A 27,049-nucleotide genomic window follows, 5' to 3' on the forward strand; every position below is an offset into this window, starting at 1 on the left:
TTGATAGAATATTTCAGCTTATATGAACCAGTAAGAATAATTCATTACCATATGAAATACCTCACTTGGCCTTAAGACTTAGTTTGGTATTTTAGATTGTTTGAAAATATATGGATTATTTGTTTGGAGTTGTGAGAGGTAGACAAAATCAAAATTATTTTAAAGTCTGTAATTTCTCTTTATTGAATATTCATAGTGTCTGAGAGAATAATTTTTCTAACGTCGATATGTCAGTCTAGGTTGTGTGCAAGGAACAGAAACCTCACCACTTAGGAAGTGGTTTAATATAGCATGCTCTTAAAATTGTTAAATGAGATAAGGGAAAGAATTCTAGAATGTGCCTTTGGAAATGACACCCAGAACGACATAAAATTTAAGGACTCCTATTTCTGTGGTCTTTACCAAAATTGTGCTTAAATCAAGAACCCACTACTACTGCTTCGGTTGACTCTGAATACGCTGGAAACTTGAAATTGTACACCGACAGCTGCAATCCAAGAATTAGAAAGGCTTGTGCTGAAGCCACGCCATTATTGTTATGACACACACTACTTCTTGTCACCGAGGAAGCTGGATGATGGACTCTGAAACACAACTCCAAGTGAATGTCTTACTACCAACAATCATGCTTGCTAGTTGAAAAAGTTAAAATTGGCAGGAAGATAGCCTCACTCTCACTTCTGCTTGCCAATTTCTGAATGCACTTTGATTAGCATGCAGAACCTTAGTTACAAGTTTGTGTGGAAAAGATAGTTTTAAGCTTTCCAATCACCTCAAATGGACAGAGGATAGAATGAGGCTGAAAGAGCCAATCCAGGGTGCCCACTACAATTGTTTTTGGTGTTCTTTGTTTAGAAATAGTGGCGATTCTTTCTTTCTTTTTTTTTTTTTTTTTTTTTTTTTTTGAGACGAAGTCTTGCTCTGTCGCCCAGGCTGGAGTGCAGTGGCACGATCTCGGCTCATTGCAAGCTCCGCCTCCTGGACTCATGCCATTCTCCCCTGCCTCAGCCTCCCGAGTAGTTGGGACTACAGGCGCCTGCCACCACGCCTGGCTAATTTTTTTTTGCATTTTTAGTAGAGACGGGGTTTCACCGTGTTAGCCAGGATGGTCTCAATCTCCTGACCTCAGGATCTGCCCGCCTAGGCCTCCCAAAGTGCTGGGATTACAGGCGTGAGCCACCGCGCCCGGCAATTCGTTCTTAATAGAAATTCCTTACCCTAGGTACTTATGAGGACAGTAAAACCAGCATAGGAAATGTTTGTTACTATGTTTTGTCCTCTTTTGGGAATCTTAAAAACAGTTTTCTTGGTGATCTGGCTTCCTGGTTGTGTGTGTGTGTGTGTGTGTGTGTGTGTGTGTGTGTGTGTGTAAATAGTACACTTCCTCACATTATTTTTATTCACAGTTATGTCATAGTATGGTTTTGACAATTTCATATCTTTCCTTGGCATCACCAATTCACTTAAAAGACTCCCATATTTTCTCCAAGGTGCCTCATTAGGCCCAGTCTATGGTTTGCTCCTCTCAAGTGATTTCAGAAACTCCTCAAGTATTTCATCTTCTTTCATGGCTATCAAAGAAAGGGTCACATCTGGCAGGAAGAAAGATGGCATCATTGAATTCTGCTGACATACAAATGCAGGTTTTTAAAATAAATGATTTTTTTTCTTGTTTGTCTTTTGTTATCTCAAAGGGAGATATTTAGTTGTCTCCAAATTTCTGAACAGAAACCATTTCTAGTTAATTTTTTTTCAAAGACATTTGAAAAATAAGGCTTTTCTCTATCAGATGCAAGTTTTACTGTTTTACAGCTTTGAGTATTTGATTTGCAAGAAGAATATACAATTGAGTAAATCAGAACTATCATAGTTCTCTCCACAAAGATTTTGGACTTAAAGGAGTGCATTAAGTTTGCGATTACTCCTGCAAAATGCCATGGGGAATTACATCATGTACTTACATAATTTGTGAAAAAAATTTTATTGCTAAAATACAGATAATAGAGGCAAAATTATTTAATATATAAATTATGCAAATAATCCTTTCAATGTTCCACCCCATTCCATGTGGATAGCCTGAGCTTCTATTTTGGGACTCTCATTGTTATCTATCCTATGTCCATGGGATGATATGCACACAGAATTACATGGAGAGTCAGGGTAATTATTCTGATAAACTCAAGTTCAATCATCTCAATTTTTTCCCTCTCGAATTATACAGGTTATCAATTCTTTTTTTTTGAACTCATATTGAATGTAGCACTTAATTTAATTTTAATCATCATATAAAGTTAGAAAATAATGGGAGGTGATTCTAGCCAGCTATATAACAAACATCTAAATTTATTAGAGCTTTGTGTTGGAACTTTTACAAGAAACATTACTTTAATATTGATGTTTTGTCTTGGTCAGAGATCAAGTGGTATTACCATATGTAAACCAATGTTTTAAAACTAGGTGATTTTCAATCTAAGATTATACCTAAGATAGGCATTGAGCTATTATGTAATGTATATGCCTCATATACATCTCTAAAATCCTTTTTTTCTCTTTCTTTTTTTTTTTTCTCAGACAGAGTCTTGCTCTGTCACCCAGGCTAGGGTGCAGTGGCATGATCTTGGCTCACTGCAAACCCCGCCTCTTGGGTTCAAGAGATTCTCCTGCCTCAGCCTCCCAAATAGTTGGGATTACAGGCACCTGCCACCACACCTGGCTAATTTTTGTATTTTTGGTAGAGACGGGGTTTCACCATCTTGGCCAGCTGGTCTCAAACTCCTGACCTTGTGATCCACCCACCTTGGCCTCCCAAAGTGTCATCTCTTACATTCTTATAAATATGAATTATTTTCAGAACTTACTGTTGGCAATTATTATGTATAAATTTCCATATGAGTACCTATTTTATAGTTCTCCTTTCCTCATCTCAAACATGTAAGTACATTTATTTCTTGGTATACACATCTGAAGTGCTATGGGGTAAATCTCTCAGGAAAATAACACCCCAATTTCTATTTGGACTAGTCCTAGGCTACCTTTGGAAGTGAAGTATCTGAGGTGGAGGACCATAAACTGGCCATTGCAGGACCATCACAAATCCGGATTTCTCTCATATCATTCCCCAATTCACAGATGTTCTAACAACTTTCAGGATGCCTCAATGTTATTCCTGGAAGTAATTTCTACCCATGTCAAACAAATTAAACAACTCATTTGGTGATTGGTTTTGATTGTTGGACTTGATTCTTGAAAAAACGGCAAACAAAGGCACTTATTGATTTTTATAATTTATGTCTCAAAGAACTTGTGCCATTTTATGACCATTAGGTAATTAATTTTGACAAATCAAGTGAGTTTAATATCTAAAATGTTTGTCCAACCTCATTAAAATTGGGCAAAGATGTTAGGGTGTCAATTTTAAATCTTTCCTGCTTTCTCTTGTGGGCATTTAATGCTATATATTTCCCTCTACACTCTGCTTTAAATGTGTCCCAGAGATTCTGGTACATTGTGTATTCGTTCTCATTGGTTTCAAAGAATATCTTTATTTCTGCCTTCATTTCGTTATTTACCCAGTAGTCATTCAGGAACAGATTTTTCAGTTTCCATGTAGTTGTGTGCTTTTGAGTGAGTTTCTTAATGCTGAGTTCTAATTTGATTGCACTGTGGTCTGAGAGACCATTTGTTATGATTTCCGTTCTTTTGCATTTGCTGAGGAGTGTGTTACTTCCAATTATGTGGTCAATTTCAGAATAAGTGTGATGAGGTGCTGAGAAGAATGTATATTCTGTTGATTTGGGGTGGAGGGTTCCGTAGATGTCTATTAGGTCCACTTGGTCCAGAGCTGAGTTCAAGTCCTGAATATATTTGTTAATTTTCTGTCTCAATCTAACATTGACAGTGGGGTGTTAAAGTCCTCCCCCCCCATTATTGCGTGGGAATCTAAGTCTCTTTGTAGGTCTCTAAAAACTTGTTTTATGATTCTGGGTGCTCCTGTATTGGGTGCATATATATTTAAGATAGTTAGCTCTTCTTGCTGCATTGATCCCTTTACCATTATGTAATGCCCTTTATCTCTTTTGATCTTTATTGCTTTAAAGTCTGTTTTATCAGAGATTAGGATTGCAACCTTTTTCTTTTTCATTTCCATTCACTTGGTAAATATTCTTCCATCCCTTTACTTTGAGCCTATGTGTGTCTTTGCATGTGAGATGGGTCTCCTGAATACAGCACACCAATGGGTCTTGACTCTTTTTCCAATTTGCCACTCTGTGTCTTTTAATTGGGGCATATAACCTGTTTACATTTAAGGTTAATATTGTTATGTGTGAATTTGATCCTGTCATTATGATGCTATCTAGTTGTTTTCCTCCTTAGTTGATGTAGTTTCTTCACAGTGTTGATGTTCTTTACAATTTGCTATGTTTTTGCAGCGGCTGGTACCAGTTGTTCCTTTCCATGTTTAGTGCTTCCTTCAGGAACTCTTGTAAGGCAGGTCTGGTGGTGACAAAACAGAATAGAAAACCAAGTATCGCATGTTCTCACTCATAATTGGGAGTTGAACACTGACAACACATGGTCATAGGGAGGGGAGCATCACACACCAGGGCCTGTAGGGGGGTGGGGGTTAGGGGAGCAATAACGTTAGGAGAAATACCTAATGTAGGTGATGGGTTGATGGGTACAGCAAACATGTATACCTATGTAACAAAACTGCACGTTCTGCATATGTACCCCAGAATGGAAAATGTAATAAAAAAATTGGGCAAAAACATGAACAGACATTTCTCCAAAGAAGATGTAATGTGTGGCCAACAAACATGAAAGAGTTCAACATCACTGACCACCAGAGCAATGCAAATCAAAACCCCAATAAGATACCATCTCACATCAGTCAGAATGGCTATTATTAAAAAGACAAAAAATTGCATATGCTGGCGAGGTTGCAGAGAAAAAAAGGAACACTCATACACTGTTGGTGGGAGTGTTAATTAGTTCAACCATTGTGGAAAGCAATGTGGCAATTCCTCAAAGAGCTAAAAGCAGAACTACCATTCGACCCAGCAATCCCATTACTGGGTATATACCCAGAAGAATATAAATCATTCTACCATAAAGACACATGCACGTGTGTGTTAACTGCGGAACTATTCACAATAGCAAAGATGTGGAATCAACCTTAATGCTTATCAATTGTAGACTAGATAAGGAAAATATAGTACATATCACCAAAGAAAACTATGCAGCCACAAAAACAAAACAAAAAACCAAGATCATATCCTTTGCAGGAACATGGATGGAGCTGGAGTTCTCAGTCACAAGTGGGAGCTGAATGATAACACATGGACGCATGAGGTGGGGGCAACAACACACTGAGGCCTGTCAGGGATGGGTGTGGGGGAGAGCATCAGGAAGAATAGCTAATGGATGCTGGGCTTAATATCTAGGTGATGGAATGATCTGTGTGGCAAACCATCATGGCATATGTTTACCTGTGTAACAAACCTGCACATCCTCCATATGTACCACTGAACTTAAAATTTGAAAAAATAAATATAAAATGTTTGTCAATGGAAACATGGCTGAAGAAGCATCTCACAAATATTTGGTCACTGGGTTTCTTGGTTGCAATTTCTTTTAACAGACTGAATGCAACTGATAACATTGATCTAACAGGACCTCCTTTTATTTACAGAATCAGTCCACTAAAAGTATTCAGTCCAGAATCTTCTTCTCTAATTGTATATTAGAGCTAATACTTTGGGGAAACATACGCCATTTCTATTTTCTATTTGTTGTGATTTAGGTTTGGAGTCTACAAGTTGGTTAGGTTAAGAAATATGACAAAAATGAATAATTAAAAAAGTACAATAATATTATTTGTATAAAAACATATGTAATTATGTGAATATAATAATAACTTAAAATATGTATTTTTAGGGACACAAATCAAAATGTAATCTAAAGTAATATAATATATGCAAACAGAAGTTGTCAAGGTAATTGGTAGTCTCAAATAAAGCCGTGGACTAGGTGTCAGTAAATTCTTTCTTAGAGGATAGGAACAAGAGCCATAAACTTCCATGACTCTGAGTCAGAAAATGTTTCTTGGTGGGGGATAGATAAGAAAGCACTCTAGATAGCACTCCAGATAATCACAAGCAGCAAGGCTGTAAAATCAAGATGTGGCAGTTTTAATGCATAAGTGGATGTGGTAGTATTTCATCCTCAGTACGACATTTTGTCAGAACATTATTTTGATCTTTGCTTTCTTAGTCATTTTTACTCATTCAGACTCACCAGTTGTCACTATTATTTCACACCGTGTTATGGTGTTATCATCCCTCACACTATTGTTACTCACCCTCGGTACTCATTTCTGCAAATTGCTGTCTGCCTAATTGTCCTTTCATAAAATTACTCATCTATGTTAAATAATATACGTCCTTCTACACTTATTTCTCAGGTAAAGTGACTTATTATATTTGAGCTCATGGTAAAAGCAAAGAAAATATTGCAGGTGATTAAGGAATGAAAAAGCTATGACTTCAGATGCTGCTTAAACTGACTGAAGAGGTGAGAGCATGGATTTTAGGCAGGACTTTTTTGAGCAAAGGCTATTGCAAAAATACGAGTATGTATTTCTAAATATTCACTGAACACTTACTATGGGCTATACACAGTTCTGGGTTTTGGAAATAACGGCAGTGAATTACACATATAGGACCTTTGCTCATATGGGGCTTATATTCTAATGTGGGGAGATAGTGCACTGATAAGTCACTAGTTAACTTCTCAGTGATGAAAACTACAAGAAAAATAAAATTAGGGCAATGGAATACATTGATGGGGATGAGTCACCGCGTGTGTATGCGTGTATGTATGTGTGTGTACATATAGGGGGATAAGTGGTCTTCTTAATATCTACTGGTCAATGGAGGCCTTTCTGAAAAACTGACATTTGAGCAGATACTTGAATGAAGAGAGAGCATAAGCCATGACTATATCAGATATTATTTTGTCTTGAGGGCTAAGTAATGTCTGAAAGATCATTCCATCACCTAGGTATTAAGCCCAGAATCCATTAGCTATTCTTCCTGATGCTCTCCCCTACACCCACCCCCGGCAGGCCTCAGTGCATTGTTCCCTCCACCTCATGTGTCCGTGTGTTCTCATCATTCAGCTCCCACTTGTGACTGAGAAGTCCAGCTCCATTCATGTTACTGCAAAGGATATGATCTTGGTTTTTTGTCTTGTTTTTTTGTGGCTACATAGTTTTCTTTGGTGTATATGTACTATATTTCCTTTATCTAGTCTACCAGTGATGAGCATTAAGGTTGATTCCACGTCTTTGCTATTGTGAATAGTTCGGCAATTAACATATACGTGCATGTATCTTTATGGTAGAATGATTTATATTCTTCTGGGTATATGCCCAGTAATGGGATTGCTGGGTCCAATGGTAGTTCTACTTTTAGCTCTTTGAGGAATTGCCACATTGCTTCCCACAATGGTTGAACTAGTTAACACTCCCACCAACAGGGTGTGAGTGTTCCTTTTTTATCTGCAGCCTTGCCAGCATATGTTATTTTTTATCTTTTTAATAATAGTCATTCTGATTGATGTGAGATGGTATCTCATTGTGGTTTTGATTTGCATTTCTCTAGTGGTCAGTGATGTTGAGCTCTTTTTCATGTTTGTTGGCCAGATGTATGTCTTCTTTTGAGAAATGTCTGTTCATGTTCTTTGCCCACTTTTTAATGGGGTTGGACAAACATTTTAGATATTAAACTTACTCGATTTGTCAAAATTAATTACATAATGGTAATAAAATGGCACAAGTTCTTGAAGACATAAATTATAAAAATCAATAAGTGCCTTTGCCTTTTTTCAAGAATCAAGACTTAAGGAGCTTTCTCTACAGGTTCAAAGAAAAGCAGACAAGTGTGACTGCAGTAGAGTGAGCAAGGACAATATTAGAACAGGGAGTTTAAGAGCCTTGTAGTTCATATTAAAGACTTTAAATTCTCTCCTGATCATGGTGGAAAGCCATTGGAGATTTTTAAGTAAAGGAGCAATATTTTGGGAAAAAAATGCAGACTGAAGATTTAGAGTAAAACCTGTCGTTGACTAAAACTATGTAGAAGAAAAAAATACACAAATAAAAGCCCACTGAGCCTCAGTTCCTGAGTGGCCTTCATGGTAAAATGTTATAAGAGAAATACTCTAAGGTGTTTTAACATAAAATTGAGCTAAAGTCTAGTAAGCTGAGATGTTGGTAAAGATATTGATGATGTATTTCTGAAAGCATTTGTGCGGGACAGTAAATCTTAAGAGTCTATCAGTTTAAGACTTTTCTTCACTGCAATCTACTGAAACAGAACCCTGATCACAAGGAGCACTGATTTCTTCTATGGTGTCGTGGTGTAATTTATGTTTTGCAATGATCACTCTGGGTTCTCTGTGAGGAACTTTACAGTGGGTCTAGAAAGGAAGCAGACAGAGCAGTTATAGAAACTATTGTAGCCATCCAGAAGAGATAAGATAGTGTCTAAACAAGGAGCGTAATAGCAGATATAGAAAGAAGTGGATAGTTTCAAGAGGAGGCTTTAAGATTTGTTGATAGATTGAATATGTGGTGAATTGGGGAAAGATAAAAATGGAATGGATGAATACTTTTGATTTGTGGATTGAATAAGAATATAATGTTTGCCTACTGGGAAAAAGACACCTCTGTGTAAACTATGTTTTCTGCTGTAGGGAAGGGATAACCTGGAGTCTTTTCTAAGTGCATCTACCATAGGAAATAAAATTGGCTTGTGGCCTGTGCTAGAAGAAGGAATTGGGGAAATGGTGTAAAAGTGAGTGGAAGGAGGTATAAAAGCTCAGTCACCTGTGCCCCCTCCCCCAAACAAAAAGCATAAGAATATCCAAGACCCCGCACAGATACCTGTTATTGACCTGCCACCAAATGACAGGAGCACTTTCCTTGTCTTTTTCCAAGAAAGACATGCACAGGTTCTATGTAGAGCTTCGTGACTGCTAGCATTCAGAAGTGTCCTAGATATTTGAATTCATTTTGTCTGTTTAAGAAACAGGATAGGAGCATAGATGGGGACAGTCTTTCATTAAAGGAATAAGGAAAGGCTCTGTAATGTGCCACAGAGCCTTCTCTGACTTAGGATGTGCCTGCTCATTGAACTTCCATAATACCATTTTAATTACTGTACCAACCTGACAGAGCCTTTGTTTGTTCAACTCAGTTTGCTTAATTCCATCCAGGGATAAAGTGAGTACATGCTTCTTGGTAAAGATTATGGTGACATATAAAAGTAAAAATAAATGCAATCATATCATCTTATTCAGTAGGCATTTTCAAACGTTCCTGCAAAGAAATGTGGTATAAAACCTAAATGTTAATTTCCCACTTAAACCATTCAAGAGATACATAAATCGAGGAAAATGGAATAGGTTTCTTCATAATCTTACCCTTTCCTTTAACATCACAACTTATGGGGCAATAATTGAGTAGAAATAAAAATGTTAAAATATTCATAATATACAAGAACAGAAATGTGAATAGAAACAAATCTGCATTTGGAATTTTTCTGATTTTCTGTGATGTCTTCAAAATTTCTGCCATCATTTTTGGCTCCTACACCAAAGCTAGAAGACAACTTAAATGTATCCCATTAAATATGATTACATATTTAATACTGACTAAAGAAAGGTGGTGAGTTTCTGTCACATAACTTCACTACTGCTTTGATACTCTTTGAAGTTACCATATTTCCCTCCTGGAAATTGCAGTATGTTCCTAACTGGTCACTTGTTTTCAGACTTTTCCCCTTTATCCATACAGCAACCAGAATGATCTTTTTCAAATACTGAATAGACATCTCCTTGCCCTGCTTGAAATAGTCCTGGTGACCTTCCATGAAACACTGCAGATGAAACAAGTATTTATATCATATATGTTCTTTTTTGAAAGTCTACTCTAAGTACAGTCAAAAATGCTTTTGAATGTATTAACCCAAAAATGTCAAAGAGAAGAGACAAATTATGTGAGACAGTTTCGGACAATAAGGAGCAGATAATTAAATAATAAATAAGATTTCATATTTTCCTGCTTTAAGTGAGTATAAGTAAAAATCTAAGATAAGAACCCCAGCAAGGCTAAACATTTAGAGACTTCAGGCACCAATGAAGGTAGGGTTTTTCCAGCGGGGTTGAGAATAAGAGGATTAGCTTAGAGCCTGTTTTGAAAATAGCTAGGCCTCTAGGTTCCCTAATACAACCCCAACAGACAGGCAATTTCTTATCCACTGCCGTATTAGTCTGATTTCACCCTGCTAATAAAGATATACCTGAGACTGGAGAATTTATAAAGGAAAGAGGTTTAATTGATTCAAAATTTCACATAGCTGGGAAGGCCTCACAATCATTGTAGAAGGCAAATGAGGATCAAAATCATGTCTTACATGGTGGCAGGCAAGAGGCTTGTGCCGGGGAACTCCCATTTATAAATCCATCAGATCTCATGAAACTTATTCTCTACCACAAGAACAGTTCAAGGTGAGATACCTTGCATAGTAAGGTGGGGTGGGGATACAGCCAAGGCATATCAACTACTTTAGCAGAAAACAGGGAATTTAATTTCATAAGCAGTAAGTCTCAGGACTAATAAAAGGAAGCCCCCAAACCATGGCTAAGGAGTAAACCGTTGCAGTTTGGAACAGGAAGATGGTAGGCAACAGGAATGATGTCAAAAGTAAACAACAGCAACAATAAAAAACTGACTAGAATACTGATTTTCCATTTGGGGAGGAGTTTTGTAGTTCTTTTGTAGAATTATGCAATAATAAATTCTAACAAAGAAAAAGAAAAGCTGAAACACAAAGCAATTAACTCTAACTCTAAAAATAACCCAAAACTTGTTCAAGGAAGGAAGTGTAGTAATACTAAACTACTTTCTCACCTATCAACACAAATGTATATAGTCGTAATTATATAAAGACTGAATATTAATTTAACTGAAAATTAGATTGTGGGAGGATGAGGGGAGAGAAAGTGTGAATATATGTGTGTGTATGCGTGCATGAGTGTGGAGGGGTGTAAAGAATGAATTTCTAGTCTTACATAGCAGAAAGTCTTTAAGTTATATATAAGCTTTAAATTTTAAAAATACTAATAGAAATGTCTTATAGAGAATTACGAAAGTAAATGCACTTGACATAGCCAAAACAGTTGGAAGAGAATGGAGAGGAGTGGAGTGGACACTGCTATTTTTTACCATAAGCCTTGATGGAGTGTTTGACTTTTTAAATCATGCACATTTACTGTATGATAGAAATAAAAATTGCATTGACAACAAAGTAATTCCTTGGTTTTACAATCCAAAATCCATCCCCTGACCATAGTTTACATATCCCTGCCTATCTTTGCTACCTCATATTTTCTCATTCATTCTTATTTTAGCTACAAAATAGCCCCTTTACCCCTGCTTCTCATTTTCAGAAAATGCCAAGCTCAGTTCTTCTTGGTAGGCCTTACTGCCCAAATTCCACATGGCTAGCATCTTCTTGTCAGAGCTCAGTTCAAATATCTTCCTTCTCAGAATGGCTTCCCTAAACAGCCACTCTCTGCCATTTTTCCGTCTTATTTTCTTCATAACACTAGTCCTATCTGATGCTGCCCTTCTTGAGAATGGGACAATGTAAGGGATCCAGGCCTTGGTTGTGCCCCAATGCACAGAATGACACTTTGATAAAATAGAGCAGACATTTTCAAGAGAGTGTGTCTTTAAATTTCTCAGGGTTCATTTATGAGCATTTATGGATTATCCTCTGTGTTTTCAGCATTAGAGCTGCACGATGGATAATTTCAGGAATCCAAAACAGTTATTGGTGTAGGCAGTCTTGTTTAAAGGTTGGTCAGAAAATGATAGCCAAGAGCTGGGAAGCCAACAAAATTCATCTTTAAATGTTGCAGGGATTTGACTACTCAGTTATCTTTTGCTGCATAAAAGATTATGCCAAGGCTTGCTGACTTTAAAAACAGCAAAGATTATTATCTTACAGTTTCTATGGGTCAGAAATTCAGGAGTGGCTTAGTGAGGTGGTTCTGTTATAGAGACTCTCATGAGGTTGCAATCAAGATGTTAGCCAGGACTGCAGGCATCTGGCATCTTAACTGGAGCTAAAAGACTGGCTTCCAGGCTCACTCTTGTGGCTGCTGGCAGGAAGCCTCAGTTCCTTGCAATGTAGACCACATAGGGCTGCTTGAGTGCCCTCATAGCATGGCAGGTGGCTTCTACCAGGATGAGTGATCCAAAGAGAGAGAGAACTGAATGAAGTTACAATGCCTTTTATGACTTACCATCAGAAATTATACTCCATCATCTCTTCCACATTCTGTTCAGTAGAAGAACAAAGAACAGCCCACCTTCAGAAGGAGAATTAGGCTTCATCTCTTAAAAGGAGGAGTATCAAAGAATTTGTGGGCATATTTTTAAATTATCACAACTACTGTATATCTTATTAATTTATTGTTTTAGTACTAAAATATTCTCTAGTACGTGCATATCACAAGCAGTCACAAAGATATAAATTAAAGGGCAGTCTTTTTGTTCCCTCTGGGAGATAACTAATATTTTTGAAAAATCTACTGGATGTCACTATCCTGGATTTTTAATATTTGTTACCTGATTTAATCGCCTCACCATTTTGGAGTCTTGGTATTTTGTTTATTTAATATAAGGACAGTTACTCTCATTGATGTTAGTAACCTTTTCAAAAACATGTTTAATTAGAGGGCTAGGCTGAACCGAATGATATACAGTGTTTTCTTTGCTGTGGTGTCATCACACTAGTGGCCTTTGGTCCAATATGGTTGCAGATAGGTTTGGCTGAACACACAAAATGCTTTGTAAATTTTAAAAATTAGTTTATAACATTAAAAAATTGAGAGATTTCAACTGAAATGTGGAAATCATGTTTTGAAGTTCTTTGAAGCAACAAAGCATCTCTAGATCAAAACAAGTGCTGAAGTTGAGGCTGCCTTTTTTAGGTAGGTGTATACTTCCTGGCCATCATCTAGATTTGCCACAGTCCTGATTAATAAATTTAGCCTATTTATGTTCTTATTGTGATCCTTGTAGACATTTAAATTTGCCATTTCTGGTTGGTAGAAAATCAATATAGAAAATAAAGAAGAAATCAAGTACTGACAACTGCCAGTGTATAATTTTCAAAACGTTAAAAACATGACTTATGTAAATATATAGAGAGCATATGTCAAGCAGACATTTAGCTCATTAACAAGAGAACCAGCAGAATGGCAAAACTGTTTCAAAGTAGAATGGAAGAGGTTGAAATATTTACAGTCGATGAAAGAAAAAGTACTGATATAAGATTGCAAAATTACAGATAAAACTAGTCAATATTGTACTGGACAATGAAAGTGTAAACTTTGCAGTTATCTTTTCTACCTGATGGAAATCATTTGCATCTCTGTTGGAGAAAAAGTATTTTTAATGCATCAATCTAAACATGGATTTAAACAAATTAAATCCATAGAGAAGGAGACCTAAGCAATATTTGCTTGAAATTATAAGTCAAACAAAGGTATATTCCCCAGGAGAATGAACTAATCCTTGGATGGCCTTGTTAGACAATGGTTCAGAATGACATAAAAAAGACAAACAACAATTCCTTTTATTTTTATTTTTTTTTTAAGCAAGATTTGACTTTCTCAATTTTGTGGGGTTTTTTTTCTAACTTTTATTTTAGGTTCGGAGTACAAGGGCAGGTTTGTTACATAGGTAAACTTGTGTTATGGGGGTTTGTTGTACAGATTATTTCATTGCCAAGTACCCAAAAGTTGTCTTTTCTACTCCTCTCCCTCCTCCCATCCTCCACCCTCAAGTAGACTCCAGTGTCTATTGTTCCCTTCTTTGTGTTCATGAGTTCTCATCATTCAGCTCCTACTAATACATGAGAACATGCAGTATTTTGATTTCTGTTTCTGTCTTAGTTTGCTAATAACCTCCAGCTCCATTCATATTCCTGCAAACAACATAATCTCATTCCTTTTTATTGCTGCATAGTATTCCATGGTATATATATGCACCATGTTTTCTTTATCCAATCAGTCACGATGAGCATTTAGGTTGATTCCATGTCTTTGCTATTGTGAATGGTGCTTATAGTGCTGTGTTAAACATTCATGTGCTTGTGTCTTTATCATAGAATGATTTATATTCCTCTGGGTATATACACAGTAATGGGATTGCTGGGTTAAATGGTAGTTCTGCTTTTAGCTCTTTGAGGAATTGCCATACTGCTTTCTACAATGGTTGAACTAATTTACAATTCCATCAACAATGTGTAAGTGTTCCCTTTTCTCTGCAACCTTGCCAGCATCTGTTATTTTTTGACTTTAAAATGTTTCAGTTCTACGTTCACCAATTCTGGTAATTCATTACTTGCCTCATAATATAACAAAAAAATTGATGTATCATTTTATAGCCAATTATGAGTTATCACTATAACTATTCATTTTTTAAACTCTTTTCTGAATGTTTCATTCTCATTAATTATTACTCGGTGCAAATTTAAGTTTTTAAACCTAACAAATAACAAGTTTTAAAAACATAGTTGCTTGTATTTATATACTACTTTACAAGTTTCAAAATATTTTTCTTTTTTTCTTCTACTTTTGCCAATGTTGATATTTAGAGTTATCGATATTTCAGAAGATGAGTGGTCAGTACTTTCAGATGATATCGATATAGAGCAGAAAATTTCTCACTAACTTTTGACAATTAAGGAATGTTAAGTAATCAAAATAAGAGCCACTTCAAAGGAACAATGAGAGCAAAATCCAGGTGACTTTTGGTTGAAAAAAAGAATAAGTAGCAACTAAAAAAATATAGTAAGAAGAAAATATTTAAAATTTTGTTCCAGTAACAGTAAAGCAATAAGGGACTTACATTTTGAGATATTTTAGTAATGTCATAAAATGATTATGGTTATTTTCATTCATCACCTATGAACTTTGTTATATTTCAGCAAAATTAAGGTAAAATACTCAATACTTTAGGAAATTCACTTCGCTCCTAAAAATGTTCAAATCATTTTCTGATTTCTGAAGACAGGTATATAATTTAGACTTTTAAATATTCTAGTTTCCAGGCTGGTTGAAAAAAGCTTCCTGTAATTTGGAAAACCTTTAAATGCTTATTAAATTTGGTCAAATTTATCCATTCATCCATCTAATGTATTTATTTATTGGCTTACTTGCTTGAACTCTTTGTCTAATTGCCTCAACTCTCTAATTCTAATACAAATTAAATTAAAAGCCGACACTTCAACTATAAAATGAGAAACAAAGCCAATTCCCCATAGTTACTAAGTGTTTGGCTTATTATTAAGTTCTGTAGTGAGATCTCAATGCTTCAAAGTTGCATGAGTGGTAACAGTATCTATTGTTTCAGTGGCAGAAAATCTTTCTGAAATGATAAAGAGTTGAGAGAAGGTATGAATGCTGTCAAACAGCTCTTTTGTCTAAAATTACAATTGTATAGACTAAAGCAACTGCATGCCCAGCTTGAGGGATGGGTCATTGAATGGACTCTGGCACATACTTTATCTGAACCCAAGGTATTTGAAATGACATTTGTAACAGTGAGTTCTGAGCTCTAGCTGATATAATAATACAAAAAGACTCAAAAACAAAGCAAACCATACATTCCAGATTTCTCAAGACAGATAAATAATTCACACTTTTACAGCCCTGGTTAATGGACTGGTTGAAAAAAAAAAAGCTTATTTTTGTTTGGGAAAAATTTAAATATTTATGATTTTATAAAAACTGTATAATTTAGGAATAAAACTAGTATCAATAGCCTGAAAATCTCTATCCAATTAATTGCAGTATCTTCTTTCTGCTTATCCTTGTAGGAGATGATAGACATTCCCACAAAGTTTATGCCTTCTTTACCTTGTTTTGACAATATACCCTTACAAATGGTAATGCTGACACATATGTCTATGTTAGTCTTACTATTAAGAGAACATCAATAGAAGCAGCATGTTACTGAGGAAGTATTTTGAGGCATAGGGTAGGAGGAAAGTTTAGGCTCAGATTGCAGAAGGAAACTCTTTTAGGGGAGGACAAAATACAATTTTGACATGTTTTAAGTTCTCCAGCTGGGACCATGCCAATTAGACTAACAAAAGATTAACAAGAGAAAAATATGCACATTTATTTAATATAAATTTTATGTGACACAGAAGCATTCATAAGGAAATGAAGACCCAAAGAGATGGTTGAGCCTGAGTATTTTCATACGAGGTATGATGAAGAGTAGAAAGTTATGGAGAGAACATGATAGGGCATGGTTAAGAGCTAAGAATAGTAAATGGGGCATTTAGCATCACCTGTTCAGATTTCTCTGTTTCCCACCATCTTTGGAAATAAGGATGTTTCTTTCCTCTGGAGGTAGGGAGGTCACCTCTCACATGAGGATCTTATGACCTACTCCAGGGGAGAAGGATAAGGTTAGAGAGTTTTTGCAGTATCTGCTGTTTCTATGACCTCCTTCAGAGGAAAGGAGAAAGTTAGGGAGCCCTTCTTGCACCTGCTGTTTCTCAAATTCCTTCAATATGCCAAAGTGCCATATTGTGGAGTAGACTGTTCATAACCTTGTCACTCTGTTTAGTCAGTGAATCATAGATTCATTCTAAGTTCGAGAAAGGAAGTATCAAAGTATAATTTTCAAAAGTTAAAAATGTGACTATAATAAAAATCTAGAATGAACATAGATCAGAAAATTACTTATGGCATTATTGAGGGAAACAGACCAGTATTGCTGGTCTAACCTCATTAGAGGAATTGTGTATTTATAGGTATTTTAATGAAAAATAATATTTAAATGAGATTCATAGGTTAGGCATATAAATGTTTAATACCTCACAGGGCAATAAAACCATAACCTTTGAATTTATCATTTTTATCAGAGAAGTATCTACAAATTAACATGCAATTTCAGTGTATGGCTGATCAAAAAATACTCAAGTCAAAGACAGATAAGCTCTTCTAAAGCTGCAGTATCGAGAATAGCGTAGGGGCAAAAAGAATTTTGCTTCTACCCTGTGAAGATTCTGTAATTTCAGTCTCTGGAATAAACTTGACAGCAGACATATTAAGAGGAGAAAAGGGATGCCAATTTATTACATGCATACTCACTGGGGTTCCACAGAGTATACGACTCCAGAAAAGACCAGATGGCTGAAGATAGTATAGTATCCTGAGCTACAGAAAACAATAAAGTTGTGGGTTTCAGGTGGTGACAGGTTATAGGAGGTTGAGGGGAGGAAATGCATGGAGAACAAAGGTTGTCTTGATATGCAGGTTCTCTCAGGCAGCAGTCCTTAGCAAAAGACGTGGTGTGTTGACCTTCAGCCTCTTTTCTTCTGACTTAATCTTTCTGGTCTGATGAGATTATAGGTAGTGGGTTTATTACAGATGTTTTCTTTCTTTCTTTTCTTCCTTTTCTTTCTTTGTTCCTTTTCTTTCTTTCTTCCCTTCCTTCCTTCCTTCCTTCCTTCCTTCCTTCCTTCCTTCCTTCCTTCCTTTCTTCTAAAGGAACTTCGCTTTGTCAGATAAGGGAACTTCAGAGAAAACCCATCCCTGCATTGGCTCCTCCCCAGGTACTTTGCAGTCTGAAGTCCAAAGCGGCATATATTTTGGGATACCTTTTTCTAAGCCCCAACAGTAGCCACTAGCTACCTATGTCATTTAAATTTAAATTCCAGTTAATTAAAATTAGATATGATAAAAATTCAATTTTCCAGTCATAGTAGCCACATGTTAAATTTGGCTAGTGGTTACTTTATGGGACAGCATAAATATGGAATATTTTTATTGTTGACCTAAAAGGAAAAAGCTGAGGCCAAATTAATCTAAGTAGAGAGTTTATTTGGACCAAGCTTGAGGATTGCAACCCAGTAGTACAGATTCAATTTGCTCTGAATGTATACTCCTATTAGCAACAGTTACAAGTAGGTTTTTAAAGGGAAAGAAGAGACCCTTCCTAACTTGTTTACTAAGAATTTACATTAAAGTAACATAAGTTATTGATTGGCTATACATTGTTCTTTGTATCACAAGTTCCAGGAACATGAAGATAATGAGTGAGACAGCTAGTCAGAACTGAAATGTCTTTAAACAGCTGCCCCTGGGCTCAGGTGTGGAAGGTATAGCTGAAATCCCATACTCAAGTCTCTCTGAGCCTGATTAATTTTGCATACCTCACATAGCTCAGACTGCTCTTAGCTATTTTTCTTTTCTCACCATCACTGTAGAAAGTGCTGTTGGGCAGCACTCTTCTAGAGAATTAATTAATCAATCCCTGAGCAAGCCTTTTTTACAATTCCTAAGTATGCCATTGAAAGAAATTATCACCCCTCCATTTGCTTTATTTCCAAGTTTTGGATATTTTTTCAAACAAAGGAATCGTATAGATCTCCTTTTCCATCTTCTCCACCCTTTCCTTCTTTTAATAAAAAGGAATCTGAAAACAAGGATTTGCCTTACACTCAGAAAAGGTATTTATTCCTCACTACTACAGAGTTTAGCTGTGCTATTGAATCAGTTCTGTTCATTCCATCGAATGAACTATTTTGGACAAATGCAAAAAGTAAGAGATTACATTCTAAATACCTATATTTTAAAACATGGAAACTCTTTATGCATGTATCTAGGTCATCTTCAGTCTTCAGATAGCAAGAAGAAAGGCACCAAGATAATTATTTTACATAATTATTAAGTCACATTTTGGCATAGCAAGAGGCTTTGCAGTTTCTTTTCATAAAAATGTCTATACTTTTGAAATGTCCTCTATGATGGTTTGGAAACACTTATGTTATTTTTAGATCATGATGCTAGATTGCACCTGTGATTCAATGATTTTGTGTATGTGTTTTTCAGATGTGCAACAAATGGCGATTGACTGGCTCACCCGAAATCTCTATTTTGTGGACCATGTCAGTGACCGGATCTTTGTTTGTAATTCCAACGGTTCTGTATGTGTCACCCTGATTGATCTGGAGCTTCACAATCCTAAAGCAATAGCAGTAGATCCAATAGCAGGGTAAGAAATTCTTTATAGTGTTTGGTCTAAAAAAGTTTGCATTTAAAAAGAAAAGATTGAAGTATGACAAGTGTTGTTGTGGAAAATAAGACTACAGACTCAAACTTTTTAAAAATGTTGATTTTAACAACTGTGTCACAGGAAGGAAAAAAGGCTATAACTCACCAGGCAGAAGCTGATGAGTTATTAGCATATGAATATTGCAGGTCTAATGTAAGACACAAATAACCTTCCATCTTCCCTTCCACCTTCCCAAGAATTGCATCGGGGTCATCAGAGAAAAGCCTCAGCATATTTTTAGGTTAAAGAGAGGAAACTTTTTAATGCTTAACAGTGGACTTTTTCGTTAGCAAACCTCCAGAATGCTACTTGAAGGATGTACTGTTGACATACTTATATCCAGCATAACGTTTAGGATTTACAAAAGGGGCACGACATATGTTTACCCAGGTACTAGTAAAACATAAAGAATATCTTTGTTCAGACTCTTACGTTCGATGACTGTTGATATGTAAACCCAAATATTATTATGGTGTTAGTGAATTCCTCATCAGAATTCATCTTCTTTTTTTTTTTTAACTTCCCAATTTTGCAAGCTACTTTATTGGTTAAATAGAGACCTTCTGACATTCTTTAGCTAATAGGCTCATTAATCTTTTTACCATATTTCATAATTTATAAAAATATAGTCATAAAATGTTTAAATTCCCATCATCTTTGCTCATATGATTAGAAAATCAATACAGGAATTATGCTTTTATTTTACAAATATGGTGGTATTATGAGAGGGCCAGGAGGAAAACTCAGTTCTTTCAGCAGTCACTACTGGGCAAGGACACTTTCAAATTAACTACATAGTGTACCACCTTATTTGAAGGAGCTGTTATTTTTTAAGATGTAAATTGTAGCAAAGATTTGAAAACTGAAATTCTATCCTTGTTATTGTTTTAATCGTCCTCAGGCAGTTCAGGCTGAAATGTCTGATGGAACATATCCTAAACTGCCATAAGCCTCCATTCAATAAATGGGAAAATATTTACTGAAGAAACAGCTGTCATCCATATGTGGACTTTTGTCACTCTTTACTTAAAGTCTGATTGAATATTAAGATGCATCATCACAATGGTTCTGATTTTGACAAGAACAGCTTGCACATAAGAACTTTGCTGGGAAGGCTGTGTAGTATAATTCTTGAATGTAGCTCTATTTGTATTTGCAGCAGATGGTTACTTGACTCAATCTGACTGCAGTGATGCTTCAAAAGACATTAGGAAAAGAAGTCGTATTTAGACTGATTTGTTTGGGTTGTTGGATAAGGGCAGTAAGAAAGAATTGGAAATTTACAAATGCACTAACAACATTCTTTTGGCATCCTGTTGAGAAATATATTGCTTGCATGTTTTTCCCTGGATGTGATAACTGAATTTCAAATTAGCCTTTAGACAGCATTGTCTGTCAAATGTTAAGAGGTGAAACTATAAAACTATTGTGTTTTGCCCCTTTTTCTACTGCTCTTATCCTTCCCCATTCTTAAAAACAAAGATCCAGAGACCCTTTTCAAATAAAACTGCCAATCTGAAATATATGGGAACACCATCTCTCTTTCTGAACAACAATATACTTTCTGTTCTCAGGTTTCCTGTTTCTCCCTGTCATTGTATGAAAGAACCATATTTTATCATTTTTGTCACAGGAATTAAGAGTAGAAAACCCCCACATCATTTGCTCTTATTCTCTGCTGGATTCCTTCAGGCCTCATAACCGTTTAAATGTAATTTTGTCATGTATCATTTATCAGAATAGGTTCTTTGGAATTTTTGTTTGAGTTAGTTCTGTCTCTATAGCACAGTTTTTAATCATGAATCATAGATATCAGAGAAGGAAATGCTCAGCTCTTTTATAAATACAGGCCTGTTTGCCACAGAACACTTTCAAATACGTTCTATTTTTCTCTTAATATCAGAAATTTAGTTAGGATTGATGTGATTCTATCTAAGAACGGAACAGGAGATTTTTCCTTTATCTTCTACATTTGGGCCTGCTCTAGAATAATTTGAATAGTTTTTTGGTTAGAAAAACTGCACGTGACCTACTAAAGGGGAAATGTTCTGCACCTAAAATTCCTCCTAGGTTTTCCTAATTTTACAGGATGATATGTATTTGGCCTTGACTATTATAACTTCTGCTCAGAAAATATCAGAATGCATTAATAATCTGACCTAACTCCTAGAGCTTGACCTTCATAGATTTTAAAATGGAGAAAAATTTGCCTTACCCCCCAAAAGGCTGCCTGGAGAAAGTACCTGTTACTTAAGCATACTGTTTTTTTGTTTTTTTTTTTTTTGAGACAGAGTCTCGTTCTATCGCTCAAGCTGGAGTACAGTGGCGCAATCTCCTCTCGCTGCAACCTCTGCCTCCAGAGTTCAAGCAGTTCTCCTGCCTCAGCCTCCTGAGTAGCTGGGATGACACTTGCCTACCACCAAGCCTGGCTAATTTTTGTATTTTTAGTAGAGACGTGGTTTCACCACATTGGCCAGGTTGGTCTCAAACTGCTGACCTCTTGTGATCCTCCCACCTTGGCCTCCCAAAGTACTGGGATTACAGGTGTGAGCCTCTGCACCTGGCACTTAAGCATATTTGTAACTTCATTTTTCTCAACCTCCTATTCTTTTGTTGCTAAGGACTATTGAAGAAATATAATTTTTTGGTTCTTGTTTTTTTTTTGTTTTTGTTTGTTTGTTTGTTTTTCAGTTCTCCATGGTTTAAATACAGATTACTAACTTTCTCTGGACTCCCATTATGACTTGAGCCAAGCTCCAGTCCCAGTCTTCCAAGAAAAGATTTTTAAATCAACCTTGTTTTTAATTTTAGATTTTTAGATGTGGACATTGACTCATTAATTCAGACTATTTCCCAGAGATGCTTCTAGAGATTTTCTTCTTCCTTTCAAAATTTTTTTAACAACATTTCCTTTCAATAGTTCCTTGGAAAATTTTCCAAAATTATTTCTCTATAGTCATTAGAGTTGGCAGGTAGCATAGAGATCATATTCCAACCAACATCAAAAACAGCATTTCTGTCAGATGGTTAGTAGGTCTCTGCTTCTTTAATGGTTATGAACTTGATGCTGGAGTCAGTCTTACTGAGATCAAATCCTGGCTCCACCAGTTACTAGCTGTGTGACTTTGGATATTTCTTCCGCCTTTGTTTTCTTGTCATAAAAATGTGAATTATGATAGTGCTGCCCTGCAGGGCTGTTGAAAGGATTAAATAAGGTCAAATACATAAAGAACCTTAACAGTTTCTGAGTTGTGGAATATGTGAAGTTTCTTCTTCATTTCGCCTCAATGATAATTGCTAATTTTTTCAACACTTGTGATACCATTATGAATAGAATAATGAGACCAATATTCTACCCCATCAAAGATGACCTTTTTCTTTTCAACCTTGTTCTCTTTCTACTACAAATCCTTCTAAAAAGGTCTATTTCATACAGATTAAATCTATTATATAATAAAGTGTTGAGAAAAAGCGGAGAGAAAATAAGAAAAAAAAATGAAGTGTAGCCTAGGGAAGAAATAAAGATGAAGGGTATATAAGTTGTAGGAGGAGAAAAGTATAGAGTACCTCTGAGTATGGCTTGGTGGACATGGAGGGGGATCTTTTTTCTTACCCATCGCTGTGCTTTGGCTGAGGCACCTATAATAAAAGACATATTGATAAGAGAAAAGCATACAAAGGTACTTACAAAGACATGACATAGGAGCTATTAGAAATGAACATCTGAAGTAATGGAAAACCCTGTTGTTTTTTTTTTTAATGTAACATTTGATGAAGTGGATAGCTGTGGAGAAGCACGATTGAAAAAAAGGGGTATAATCTAATGATAATCAACTGGGGGAAACTTAGTGAGGCCTGTGTGTTCAGTTTCTTCTCTGTGTCCCCATGTTTTCAGAGATAGGGAAGCTCCTTTCCTCCGGGTATAGAGTGGGCACCTCTCACATGAGGTTCTTATGATCTACTTCAGAGAAAGGTCAGATGATTTTTTTGATGGCCTGCATCAGGGGAGAAGGAACATCTGCTTCTGCTGTTTTCTCAACTGCCAAGGTGCCAGATTTTGGGTTAGCATGTCCTTTGAGGACACCATAAGGGAAGATGTAACAGAGGAACAACCTTATTCTAACAATTGCTGTTATACAAGATATATTTGGATTACTTTCAAGGTCTTTCAAAAGACAAGAGTAAAGAATAAAATTCTACTATAGTTATTTTTGTCTGTGGAACTGCATTTTTGAACATGACACTGCTTCAATATCAAACTATTTAGTATCGGGGTCTAATGAGGATTGTAACTGAGGTCAGGGGTGGAGCTAGTCTACAATTTTGTTCCTAAGCTGTGGCCCTCAGTTTTCTATTAAAGTAAAATCTTCACACTATACTTGAGACAGAGTGCATTTCACTATGAGTGTGAACTTGTTGCAAAAGTATTCAACAAGAGGAGATAATTAATTCTAGGCGTGATAATTATTAGAATATTAGAGTAAAAGTAAATAGATATTTTAGTCAAGGTACCAAGGTTGGAGTTAAAATTTTGAGAAAATATATTTTGGGGAACTTGGGGTACCATTGATAAAACCCAAGTTCAAAAGAATTATGTGATTTGGCTAAATTGAGGGAGGGGGAAGATCTCCTATGTTAAGTAAAATAACAGAAATTAAATATCTTCCAAGGACAACATATACCCTTTTTCTGTGTGGGATGAATCTTTTGACTTGCAGACAGTGAATAGCAGAGTGATCTGTAGGATTTATTTGTGAAACCATCACCTCATGCCAATAATAAGGGAAAAGTGTGTTGTCTTTGTTCTGTACAAGAGCAGGTCATCTGCCAGGAGACAGGAGAGTGAAGCTCATCTCAAGTTAAATTCACACAAGAATGATTGACAGTAATGAAGAGTTTAAAAAACCCTTTCCCATCACCCACCTGGATCCTTACTGTTGAAGCTAATAATGACTGAGAAATTAAAGATTGAATCAAAGTTAACAGCTATCAGGGAGCAGGACTGACCAATGAAATTCCAATCTGGGTTGTTATGTGAAGTTGGGAAGATAGCAAATGAAGCGGGTTTGCCTACACACGTAAGAGGTTTTGTAACGAGATCTTTGGAGTAGTTAGCAGGTTTTCTACTTCTGTTAGGTGGCTCCCTGAGCAGGCACAGGTTCCAAGCTGATACTGTCACTAACTAATGCACTTGCAGTAGGACATAAGTGAAAATGTTACAGACATTTGGCTATTAAATGCCTCAGACTATGTTTGGACAAATTAAATACAGAGATTGCTCCCCCACCCCCAACCACTATGTATCACTTTGAGGACTGAGACGGTTCTAAAGCTGTAGGGGGTTTGAACATCATAAAACATTTAAACATGCGACCCTTTGTACTCTTTTCTCCCCATAAATATATCCATCTTGGAAGGTAGTGTCCTCACCTGTGATTCATGACTGCCTTAAAATTTAAAATTCTTATTTACATTTTGACAGGTTGCAAGTTGTGAGTCCTAGCTTTTTAAGGATAAACAGCCCCCTACACATACCTACAACCAACTCCCCCCCGTAACAAAAGTTGATTTCCTAACTTCTTAACTACTTCCAACCAGCAATGTGACTTAGCTATCCGCAATCAGATGCACATCCCCATTGTTCAAGGAAATATATCTTTCTATAAACTTAGTTTCCCTCCAAATTTTCTTGTGTATTTCTTTTCTTTAGGAGGAAAATCAGAAAAATTAAGATATTCCAATAGCTCCAATAATCATTCTCCTGAGTTTATGTATTGAAATGTTGCAGCTTCTCTCCCAGGTATCTGGGACTTAAAGTTTCTTTGGAAAAAAAAAAAAAACTAATAAAATGAATTGGTAAAAGTGTATTTTGGTTTATCAGTGTATATTTGAAACAACCTAGGTTCTCACACAGAAGCAGTACTCAGGTTAGCTGACCTCAGCATTCACCTGTAGGATGGGAAGTATCAAGGGGTTATTTGCCCACTTCTTTTAATCAGTGGGTATTGATGCAACATAATGACAACATCCCTAGGCTTATAAATTTGTATTAATTATTCTAAAACCTACCAATGCTTTTTTATCTATAGCCCACAGATTCAGTGGGTGGTATTATGTAACATTTTGTTTCTTTCATCTATCTAGAGCCTATTGAATATCTAAATATTTTTTATGTATCCCAATTCCTTATTTGACTCTCCTATCTTTTTTTGGATGAGTAACACTTCTGGTGGTAGTTAAGTTCATGGAGAATTAACTATGCAGCAGCTATCTGCCTATCTTAGACCAATTTACTAAGAACCCCAAGAAAGTAATCCCTTGTCACTTCCCAAATTCAAGTTCCTTTCAGGATTTGCTGATGTGAATAGGCAAGACCACATGGGTGTGAAAGTACGTGTTTCCTGGTCTGCACTAATTTTGACTGAACTTAGCGGTTCAAAGGCTCATTCAAAGGTATAAATTCATGTCAGCTGTTTTATATAGGACTCACATTCTTCTCATTAACTAAATTTTTTGTTAAGGTTCAACTTCTTTCCAAATTCTTCTCTGGACCTTTCTTCAAGTGGCAGTTCATGCATAGTATTACTTTTGGTTAGTGTCTCTTTTAGTTATAAATTATATTTCTATTACAATGTGCTTAGCCTGGGAATACAACAGGGGAACTTGGAGTGGTTTATATGCAGTGAATACTTTAGTGGAAATGGAAGGCAAATTGATTTGACTCTCACTGCGCTCTTTGACTCATATTATTCATAAAGTCAACACAATGCAAAAACATTCCACATTTCTACTTGCTCCCTTTGCCATTTTTTTGTTTCTTTCTTTTTTACTCTATAAATTTTCAAAGTCTGTTAAACCTCTCTCTCAATTACTGAGTGCACAACTCTGTTTCTAGTATTCAATGTCTTTCCCATCTTCTCGTCACTACCTATAAGGATTTCTTCTCTGAATTACCACTAGTTAATGCTGTCCACTCAAATAGGTAAAGTAACAGAAAAACAACTACATATCGTTTGGTTACTTTGGTAGATTAACAATATCATTGAGGACATGGGTTCCTTTTTTTCTATTTCTTTGCTCTGTAATGTGATCTTTAGTGTATTCTTTCCAGGCTAATTCCTCTATGGTCATAAGATATCTATTGAAGTTCCAGGGATCCTGTGTGGAAACATGATATTCAGTTGAAAAACAGTACTGTTTGTTAAGTGTACAAGAGCTCCCAAATCAGACATTCTCTCATATCTTCTTGGTCAGAACTGGAGTACATGCCCACCTAAATAAGACAACCACATGGAATTAGACAATTTTTACCATTAACAAATGAAAAACAGAGAGACATGAGCATGAAGTTGGGGCCAGGCTAATGTGAAGAAAGAAAAATCAGTTATGATCTAACAATATCCATTGCCACCACTGTCCCATGGCAGTCCTTTGTTATCTGCTACGCCTTGTCTTTTCTTTGTTCTTCCCAGGCAGTGAAGGGTCTCTTTTCACTTAGATGAGCCTGTTCAAAATGTGAACAAATATTATTTGTTCCAAATCTCGTTCCCTCTTCTAAGAAATCTCCTCCATTTCCTTTTAGCCAAGGTTGTTTGAACTTCTGAGGAATATTTTCTTATCTCTTTTCAAGACAAATGATAGGGTTTTTGTTTTGTTTTTTGGGTTTTTTTATTTTTGGCAACATTTTATAAAATACTGATAAGAGGCTGGGGTGGGAGCATTCTGGGTAACACACTCATATCCCTGTTTTTATTTGTAAAGACATAGTTTAGGAAACTGATAGCAGGTTTTATTCTGTTATATTCTCCAGCACTTTTGGAAGCTATATGAACATTT

General features: G+C 36.1%; 1 protein-coding gene across 3 annotated transcripts in view; it reads left to right on the forward strand.

Moving 5' to 3' along the window:
• LRP1B (LDL receptor related protein 1B) overlaps positions 1–27,049 on the forward strand; it is a 1,910,203-nt gene that overhangs the window by 929,797 nt on the left and 953,357 nt on the right. For all 3 annotated transcript variants that reach the window (XM_034954060.3, XM_034954061.3, XM_003822825.6), the window contains exon 7: positions 18,991–19,153. In XM_034954060.3, coding sequence (XP_034809951.2) covers positions 18,991–19,153 — 163 coding nt within the window. The remainder of the gene's footprint in view (positions 1–18,990; positions 19,154–27,049) is intronic.

The sequence above is a fragment of the Pan paniscus genome, chromosome 13 (genome assembly GCF_029289425.2).
Source record: "Pan paniscus chromosome 13, NHGRI_mPanPan1-v2.0_pri, whole genome shotgun sequence".
Classification (NCBI taxonomy): Eukaryota; Metazoa; Chordata; class Mammalia; order Primates; family Hominidae; genus Pan; species Pan paniscus.